The sequence below is a fragment of the Perca fluviatilis genome, chromosome 17, assembly GCF_010015445.1.
Source record: "Perca fluviatilis chromosome 17, GENO_Pfluv_1.0, whole genome shotgun sequence".
Lineage (NCBI taxonomy): Eukaryota > Metazoa > Chordata > Actinopteri > Perciformes > Percidae > Perca > Perca fluviatilis.
In genome coordinates, this window is record NC_053128.1 from 23,637,337 (window position 1) to 23,647,363 (window position 10,027).

General features: G+C 41.2%; 1 protein-coding gene across 4 annotated transcripts; it reads left to right on the forward strand.

Moving 5' to 3' along the window:
* Positions 1 to 878: 878 nt before the first annotated feature.
* On the forward strand, positions 879 to 8,883 carry c17h18orf25 (chromosome 17 C18orf25 homolog). 4 transcript variants are annotated; one of them, XM_039778908.1, is made up of 5 exons: positions 887 to 1,139; positions 1,996 to 2,892; positions 7,474 to 7,644; positions 8,123 to 8,237; positions 8,426 to 8,883. In XM_039778908.1, exons 2-5 carry the CDS (start codon positions 2,031 to 2,033, stop codon positions 8,601 to 8,603), a joined length of 1,326 nt encoding a protein of 441 aa, XP_039634842.1. In that variant the 5' UTR covers positions 887 to 1,139; positions 1,996 to 2,030; the 3' UTR covers positions 8,604 to 8,883. The 4 variants fall into 4 exon arrangements, with proteins under 4 accessions (XP_039634843.1, XP_039634842.1, XP_039634841.1 ...); XM_039778907.1 differs by having other exon boundaries at positions 888 to 1,139; positions 1,993 to 2,892; XM_039778910.1 differs by lacking the exon at positions 7,474 to 7,644 and having other exon boundaries at positions 890 to 1,139; positions 1,993 to 2,892.
* The last annotated feature ends 1,144 nt before the right edge of the window (positions 8,884 to 10,027 follow it).

Sequence of the window (10,027 nt, forward strand, 5' to 3'; positions counted from 1 at the left end):
TAAAAATAACGCCTGAATACATTGAAATCACATTAAATAATTAAATAAAAGATTTAAATATGGTATTATATATAATTATAAAACAATTAAGTATTTTACTTGCTTTTGTGTTTATTACATTTATTAATAAAATTCAATAAAATATGTATAGTTATTATTACTATAGTTATATAGTTATGACCCAGGTTCAGGGCACCTTGCATTAACATTGCTTGAAATGTAGTTAATGTTGCACCAAAATATAGATTAGCTATTGTTCATGGTAGAAACCCATTTTTATAAGAAATGGGGGCCATCGGGGTGATCGAGATCTAGCTAGACAATTTGTCAATATTATCTTGGTTTTTCCGAATAATATTTTTTTGTCTTACTCATTGAATTTGATATAAAAGTATTATTAAAAGTATAGTAGTTACTTCTGAAAGATTGTGGAGTAGAAGTGTACAGTAGCATGACATTTACATAATCAAGTAAAGTACCTCAGAGTTGTAGTGTAGGTCACTGTGCTTGAGTGAAATATACTTTCCACCATCGCTGTGATAGGCCTATCATAGGCTATAAGAAAATCTCAATTCATTCAATCATTTTAATTTGCAAGGATTTTTAAGTATAGCGTGTATAGCGTTAATATAATACATCTGGACTGCATGCCGCTTTTCTCATAGGGAATTAATTTAATCGCTCCGCTCTGCCGCCTGTGAAAACCCAAGCAGCACTCTTCCGCTACTCTGTCCCCCATGCAAGTATTACCGGTATATTAACTGCTGTCCCCTGTCTACAACCCCCCTGCTGTCCATGTCTGTTCTGCGGTATTTTCCCATCCTGTAGTTTTAATATCCGGCCCACGGGGGCGCTCGACCAGGGGGAAATGCCCGGAAGTGGCGCATGTAGCTTTGTGAAAGACGGACGGCTGATGGAGACATTTTAAAATAAACACACAGCTAACTGCTAACGGCTAACAGGGCTCGCAAAGGTGCGAGCGCACTGCGCCAAAACACGTTCAAATTCTTCCAAGTTGTAAAGAAGTAAAGTATAATTAGCAGTACAGTGTTTATGCATCGTAAATCAAAGAGGCTACAGATAACCGAAGATGTTGAAAAGTCTGACACTGGGAAAATAAGAATATAACTAACGCCGAGGTAAGTTGTAACTAGCGCGGCCGATTTTAAATGCTAGCTAAGTTGGCTAACGTTAACGTTACCGCTTTGAGTCACTGACTGAGATAACGTTAGCCGTTAGCTGCTGACATTATCCTGCTTGTTACGCCTCTGGGTGGCTAGATAGCTACTGCTTCCATTTATAGGATCGTGCTAGGCAGCTGCCCTGCAACCTGAACATTTGCAGTGACTTGTCGTCTTCTCGCCAAGTTTGCAGAGTGTAAGGTTATGATCGTGTTTAGCTTCACTACGCAGCTATAAGTAGTGCCTGGATCCGAGCTTGTGTTAGCCTTAGCTAGCCACAGACACAACTAACTAAAGTCATTAAATCATTCACTAATAAATGTCTCATAGTACACACACTTGGTTTAATGTGGCTGAGGAGGTTTAACAGAAATAAATTGAACTATCCCCAGGCTATTTGAGACGTAAAAGTAGAATACCAATCAAAATAAAAGTAACTCTTAGAAGCTAACCAACGTTAATTACTTACCAGCAATATTGCTAATGGGAATTTCTGGCAAAATTGTTGCATACAATTTAATGAGATTATTTTTAGTTTTTTGTATGTGAACAGTTAGTCAAAATGCAACATGTTAACCCAGTATAAAATGCACAGAATACGTTTAAAACGTTGTATGCAGGTTTGTAAAGGAGGAAAATGACTTGAATTGAACTGTTTAAAAAGAAATACTACATTTTTGGGCCATTGTGATACAATTCTGAATGTCCACTATATTTAATAATAACTTTATAAATTGCCCTTGCTATCAGACATACAGCATATTGCACAGATTAAGACTGAATTGGAATTAGTGGTGTGTTTTTCTTCCAGCAGGTGAGCTCCTGTCCAGGCACATTGGTCCATGTTTGATGGACCTTTGGGCTCTGGGCTCAACTAGCATGAAGATGGCTGACTCAGACAAGGCAGAAGAATTTGTCGATGCTGAGTGCCCCCCAGAGTGCCTTGATGAAGCACAATCAGCCACAAGCTCTGTCCAGGGAGAGCAGGATGAGCATCTGAAAACGGAGACCACCACCAGTACCAGCTCACCACCAAAGGAGGCAGACAGCCCTTTGAATACAGAGGGTGAGCAGAGTCTCCTCTCCATGCCATGCCTGATGAAGGAGCTCCGCCGAGACTCCCCAGAGTCCCAGCATGCCTCTACAGGAAGTGACAAGCCAGTATCCTGTCATGTCTATGAGAGTGACTCCTCAAACCCCTGCATGCTCTCCCCCTCATCTAGTGGCCACCTTGCTGACTCAGACACACTCTCCTCAGGGGAAGAAGGTGCTGCTCCTCCTATGGGAAAAGATGGAGAGGGCACCATGGAAGCTGCAAATGATCCTGGGCAGGCAGCAGGAAGGCAATCATCTGCTACGGCTATAGGGGGGAGGAAGTCTCGGCGGTCACGTTCAGAAAGCGAGATGCCGCCTAATGCAATGGCTGCAAAGAAAAACCGCTGCCAGCCCACCTTGGTAGCAGCAGGAGGGCAGGAAAAACAAACCAATGGCAAGCTGGCAAAAGTGAAAGGTCACCGGAGCCAGAAACACAAGGAGCGAATACGTTTGCTGAGGCAAAAACGGGAGGCAGCAGCACGGAAGAAGTATAACCTGCTGCAGGACAGCAGTACGAGTGACAGCGAGCTCACGTGTGACTCCAGCACCAGCTCCTCTGAGGACGAGGATGATGACACCTCAGGAGGTAGCAAGACAATCAAGACAGATATTTCAGGTAACATCCAGTGTTCACAACACATGCTGATAGCACAGTACTACTACCACTGTGTGGTAGTAAAGGGTAACAGTAGCAGCGCCTTAGATACCCCATGTAAAACACTATATCACATAGTGATAGAAGAACATGACAATCAAAGATGACTAGCCATCAGAGTCAAACACAGAGCTTGACAATAAGAGGGAGCCTGCATGACTTAAAATTTTCAGGCAACCCAAACCAAATTTTTCACATGCCACATATAGTAAGAACATGTAATAGGGTTATACAAAGCCTTTGCAATATCAGCTCAGTACAAGCACTGCTTTGTTTGTTTGTTTTTTCAATCACTTTCTTTCTTTTATTTTTCTCACTCATCTCTCTTCAGTCACCCTGCTTTTAGATACTTAGACTTTGTGTGTAGGAGGGCCTATGCCCAGTCACTTGTAGTAAAACAATATGTTTTGTTAGAACTTTGTCTCATCATTTGCATGCTGTGGAAGTCTAGTGGACATTCTTCAACTCATGGAATGATGTAAACGGAGTTGTGTTAATCTAACCTATATTGCGAGCTCTGCAAATCAACAAGTGAGCCTTTTGCTCTATATCCTCAGCGTTTGCTGTAAATAGACAATGAATGGTGCATGATCACACTGTTCAGTTACCATTTACTGTACAGTTACTGTTCAGCTTTGGTGTGCTGGTAGACCAACAGTCTTCAGGTGACAGGTGGTTCTCTTCTCTATAATGGCTTCTGTGGCACCTTTTACATGTCGCATAACTCTTGGGTCATTGACTTTAACATAAAAATGCATACAGCTCTTACTAAGGATGGCTTTAAGCTAAAAAATTAAACTAAGGCACAGAAGTGTCTAATACAAATGAACAGTATGACAGTATTGTCTGCACATTGGCCCTATAATTCTTCCCTTAGCTAATGTTTCTTAAATAAATGTAGAAATCTCTTGCTTGAGTTCTCCTGAGTAGCAACTGGCTGGGTGGTATTCACAGGCCTGCTGCTGTCACTTTATTTACTTTAGGCTGATCTTTTCACTGTGATTGCATTTCCTAGGAACATAACTTGTTGGGTTGGTTTTGGTAGGCAGTTACTCTTTCCCAGTAAATTCAGAATTTAGCTGGTGGTTTGTCAAGGTTTTTGTTTAACAAATTATTGTTAAGGTCACTTAGTGTGTTTTCAGAGTGGAACTAGTTTATCCAGTCTTAGGTTTTTTGTTCAGAAGCACTATAGAGCGATTATACAAGGTGTCTGTTTTGGCCGAAACTAACCCTACTGCATATTTTATGAAGATGATTGAAGTTTTAGAAGAAAAGATATGCCCTTCATCAAAGGTTTGTAATGAATTTGCCTTAAATGGGTGTTTTTTACCTCAAAGCCTCTCCAGTTAACACATTTTCCAAACCATGATAACTGAATCAGTCTCCCGAGACATCCAGTTATCTCCCTTTAGGGATCCGCACTACATGAAATGTTTTCAACCATTTTTACATCCCGCACACAGATTTGAGTGCTTCAACTGCATGATGTAGTCCATCAGCATGAAAGAGTCGATCTGCACGTAACCAAAAACAAACTGTCATTTTCTCTTTAATACAAAAGTCCACCTCCGAAGCATGAAAGTGCTACTGTATTTTCTTATGGCTTGGCCTCAATGTCTTTAAAGCTGGCTTCAGACGTGCATCGGAGAGATCCAGAGTGGGCGCCCAGATTCATGGGCTGCTGGACACCAGTTCGTGGGACAGGAACGGCATCGGCAGTGTACTGGAGGAGGCCATGACGCGATTTGCTGTGATGCAGCGCCAGACTGAGGAGCGCTTCCGCATCTGGATGGAAAAGCTTGCACACCTCGACTCGGACAACGATTCGTCCAAGCGCTCAAGTGATGCCGTAGACGGGCAGCAGCATCCACCCCATGGGGGACACCCGTCCCCACCCAGTTCCTTTTTGCCATCGTCAGAGTCTTCAGAGACTATGGCTGCCTACATGTTGGCACGAGAGAACAACAGTCTCACTTCCACCCCTAACAACAACAACACCCTACCTGAAGTGGTAACTCAGAATGGAAATCTAGGTGTTCCAGATCCTGGTCTCTTGAATGTTTAGATTTCACTTCTACACCACTCCTCGTTGTTTCATACTTTGATCTTACCAAGAGTGGAACTACTTGATGCGGAAAGCATGGCAATGGGTATTAATAGGTGAATGATGCGAGCTCACTAAACGGATACACCAACAGCAGCTGGGCCCGAGCTGGCCATTTGAACTTGACTCTGTGCAAACCTGAGGCCCAGTCAGTGCATCGGCTGGCACTGAATCACTGTGAGATTTGACAGAATAATTCAACTCCCCTGTTTGATTTCTGCAGCATCTGTAACACACGGCATATCTCAATAGACTGTTGAGTCAGGGCACTTATTGTATTGCTTATCGTCTCGCTTGTTTGTTTTTGTGTAACACACACACACACACACACACACACACACACACACACAGATCATGTCATACTTACAGCACCTGGGCAGCTGGGTGGGGTGCTGCTGCTTAATAGCATGTGCCTTGTCATTCTGACTTCACACTGGGAATGATAGCTGGAGCATCATAGTACTAATTTCTTTAGAAATTGGGTTCAACACTCTACATTACGCTTCTTTCTCCTGAACTATGTTTGCACTTTGCTTGTAAATGGTTCAGGACTTTTAAATTCTTGGGACAACCTTTATTTTGGTGGTATAGCTTTACTAACAAATTAAACATTTACATAACAATATAAATTTGCCTCTAAATATAAACACTATACTAACCCACACAATTTCTTGCTTTTTAAAATCCTATGACGTAATTAGATTAGATGTGTTTACATTTTGTAATGTTTGCGTTTCTGTTACATTTGCTGCTATTGCTGCCTTTGTGCAGTAACAAGAAACTAGTGAGGGAGTTCTGACTCCCAATGTTTATTTTTAGTAGCCTATGTATATGGACATCAGATAAGGCATGGGTTCCTATGTTGTGGCTATTAGCTGCAACGTCGAGAGCCTCAAATTTTCACTCATATAATATTTGCCTAGTTAGTTTTTTACGTGTACTGGGCTGCCAGCTTGGCCTGTGCTCCACAAGGTGCTGCGTGTTCCGCAGCATGATTTTTACCTGAAAACCCAGGCGTCAAACTAAAACATACAGCTGTTATCCAGCTGCAGTATGATGCATGGCAATGTTTACTGATTTCCTAAGAACTAAGTGATCTGAGTGATCAAGTGGCCTTCTCTGGTTCAGATCCTGTGGTCTTTTGGGTGGAAACACTCCACCACAACCCTCTCCTTAAACTACTTTTACTGATGTAGATGGCCATAGTGTCACAGTTCCTAACACTGCTAACACTATCTAACCATCAAATACATTGATGAAGAAATCTTTGGCCTAATCATATTTATAGTTAGGATGTTAAAAAAAAGTGTTACATTTTACTGTATGTGTATATGTAGCCCTATGTCTGTTAGGTTTTACAAAAGGTAAAGCTGGAGGCATTGTTTCCCAACCTGTTTGCATGTGGTTATATTAGTATTTAGACTGTGCAAGGCCAAATTAGTTTTCATCAGCAGCATGTGTGCAAGGTATACCTTTGCTTATGCTGATACATGGTGACTGACAGAACATTTTATCTATTTAGTTGTTTTCTCTTGGCCTAATTGTTTTGTTTCCAGTTGTGTGAATATTGGTGTTTTTGGTTCATGGTGCATACTTACTAACATTTGGTTTAAATGGATCCAACAGCTGCTGTCTTGCATTTGTTAAAACTGAAATTACCTTTAAATCAACTGTTTTGTCGACATGGTAGAGGGAGCCTTGTGCATACAATCACAAACGGTGTGCATTAAAACCAAGACTAAGGACAGTCCATTGTTTACCAAAGAGACTATCCTGGTTTACATTAGTCCTTTTTCTATCTCTAATACATGGCCTTTACATTGGCAAATGATCAGTTTCTCTGGTAACTCTAGTACCTGCCTATTTCAACCCAATCAGCTATTCATAGGAAGTGTTCTCTCATAGTACATGCTGTCCAGACAAACCTACACAGACACACATCCCGGACACATCTGGATGATGGCAGTTTGTGTGTCTCACCCAGGGACTCCTTTCACAGGGTAGAACAAAGATACGTGTTCCTGCACTCCCATAGTTATTCTTCTGTTTGGCTGTTATTATCCCACTACATTTTATTCACAGAGTAAGATCATTTTGAAGTGTTTTGTAATGTCTGTATTCTAGTGTAGTTTTTATGTGAATGGCTGTTATTTTAAAAGCAATAAATGGAGAGAAAAAAACACTGAAGGATTATTTATTTACTCTTATAATATAAAAGCCTCACTAGTGTAAATTTGGATAGTGATGACACAGTGGGATGGTTTAATTTCACTGTTGATGTAAACAGTTGCATTTTGGAAAATAGCCTGTTTCCTTTTGTGCATTGTAGACGCTGCAGTTAGCAGGACTATGGATGCAGTGTCCAGTCTCTGTTCCAAACAGTCCTATGATTGCAAAGCATGATTTAAATAATGAAGTGTTTTCTTTGTTTTCTGCAGACGGGCTTCCAGTAGTGGGTCACTATGATATTTCAGACACTGATTCTAACCAGGAGAGTATGAGTGTGGAGACAGTCCGGCCCACGGTGATAAAGCATGAGCTAAAAACACACAGAGGCCAGGATATGGCAGCTCACTCTGGGTGTATAAAAGCTCTGTGCTCTATCTCAGGTCAGTTACAAACTCTCTGAATCCAAACTGATAATTTCCACTCCTCTCAGTGAAGACAGTACATTTAGAAGCATGGGTGCAAAGTGCTTTGTGGGGGAAACTGTCTTATTAATCTCAGCAAGACACCTTTGAAGTACTACTGCCTTCATCCCTAACCACACACCGCTTGCATTGGGTGCTATAAAAAACTCTCACTGCCTTGCTTCAAGACAAAATAATTGACCTTTTTATGACTGACTAGCCGGCATTGTCAAAACATGAATATAAAAAGGTCCACAATTAAAGTTCTATCCAATGTGTAGCGCCATGCTATCCAGTCAGCTTTTCGAACACAAGTGTCAGATTCATCATTGTTTTTTTTTTTTTTTTTCTTGTCTGTGTCAAAGCAGCTGCAGTCTTTGTGTCAGCAAGGCCAGAAGCTCTCCACTGCTCTGGTCCTCCTCACAATGTGTGACTCTGTTCCTCTTATTTGTTTCAGGCCACGTGGAGGCAGAGCTGTCGCACAAGGAAAGTTCTCTATACAACAAGGGCCAGATTAACATCGCTTCCTCTGACAGTGAGGTGGAAATAGTCGGAGTGCAAGAGAAAGCACGGTAAAGTGGGGGAAACTTCATTTTTTTTAATTAAATGTATGTATGTATGTATATATGTATGTATGTGTGTGTATGTATATATGTGTATATATATATATATTTATATATATATATATTTATATTTATTTGTTTTTTTACAAATGAATTTAACTTTTCAAATTTATTTGAACTTTTGTTTGTCAATCCAGATTCACCCACCCATGCGGAGGGGTGATAAAGAGTCTGTCCACCTGGAAGGACAACTCAGTGGAGCAGTTAAACAGCACAATTCAACCACAGCTCTGGACTCAGCCCAACTGGGTGTCCCCTCCTGAAGTGGTGGACCTCACACTGGACGAGGACGCCGGACACAAATACCTACTTTAAACAACCTGTACACTGAAGACTTTTTATTTCTCCCTCTCACTCCTCCTCATCCCTCTTGTCTTGCCTCCATGTTACAACTGAAATCCCTCCTATAGTTGCGGCCTCGCCTGTAACCGCTCGTGGACTCTTCCCGCTCCAGAGCACCGTTTGTTTTTAACTTACTGTTCAACAATCATGTATCAAAGCCATTCTACTGACGTGATTCCCTGATCTTGGCTTGTCAGTGCTGAATTCAGTTGTAATAAAATGGCACAGCACTTCAAGTGCAGGTGGAAATTTACGTAAGAGTGATTTATCTGTTAATGATAGCAATATCCTACCTTTTTTATTTAATACCTCAGTTACCCCTTGATAACGGGTGTCAGGTTGTCACTTTGTGTTGTGTGCTTGCAAGCTGTATAGTGAAAACATCAAGTTGCTGCTTGAGAGCAGGTCAGTATCACAACACAGCTGTTGACCTGCTTCACTACAGACTCTGAACGGCATATTTTTCAGATTTGGCATTTTCGGCAGTCCCCTGCGGTCAAGGCATACACGGCAGCTGGTACGAACCACAAAGTTTGCTTTGTACCTGCCTAGGGTCAATTTTGTTTTCAAAAGTCTCACCACTGGTTTCACATTTAGTTCAGTCTGCATTGATAGCTTTGCTTCACTGTAGCCTATAGCCTAATGCTCTTGTGCTGTCGGGGGTTTGGTTTATCTTAAAGGAACAGTTTGACATTTTGGGAAATACCTGTATTGGCTTTTTTGCAGAGAGTTTGACAAGAAGATTGATTGCAGCCCGTTATCTTAGCACAACGACTAGGAACAGGTGGAAACGGCTAACTTGGCTCCGTCTACAAGTAACGAAATCCTCTGACCAACACCTCTAAAGCTCACTGATTAATTATAATTAATTGTTTCATTTGTTTAATCCACACAAAAAAAAAAACCTAAGTGGGAAAATGACAATTCACGTTTTTTAGGGTGTTTTTATGCCGGACTATTTTTGGCCTAGAAATAGTTGAACAGCACGAGGCTTAGCGGTTTCCCCATTACCCGTGTTTGTGCTAAACTTAAGCCAACCCGCTGCTAGCTGTAGCTTTTTATTTAATGGATAGACATGAGAGTGGTATCGATCTTCTCATCTAGCATATTTCCCAAAATGTCTTTTGATTTAAATCTACAGCTTTTGTTTCAGAAATACTACCGTATTCCTGTACGTTTTTCCTTTTTTTCATAAAAACAAACCCGAAAACCACTGGTTAAACTCAAGACTCTGAAGGAAATATACAAACACACTATGACTCATTTCCACCACAGCACTACTATTTGGTGGTGGTGTATTGGCAATAGAAATTCTGTCTTTTGTTTTAAAACGTATATGTTGGAAGCCACAATCTGCTGTGTTGCTACAGAGTCCGAGTGTCCCAGGTGACGTAGTT

Excerpts from the sequence above, each read along its gene's own strand:
- c17h18orf25 (XM_039778908.1), top strand. The coding sequence starts at position 2,031 with ATGGACCTTTGGGCTCTGGGCTCAACTAGCATGAAGATGGCTGACTCA. Across the intron at positions 2,893-7,473 it reads AATCAAGACAGATATTTCAG|ACGGGCTTCCAGTAGTGGGT; the intron begins GTAACATCCAGT and ends TGTTTTCTGCAG. Across the intron at positions 8,238-8,425 it reads GGAGTGCAAGAGAAAGCACG|ATTCACCCACCCATGCGGAG; the intron begins GTAAAGTGGGGG and ends TTGTCAATCCAG.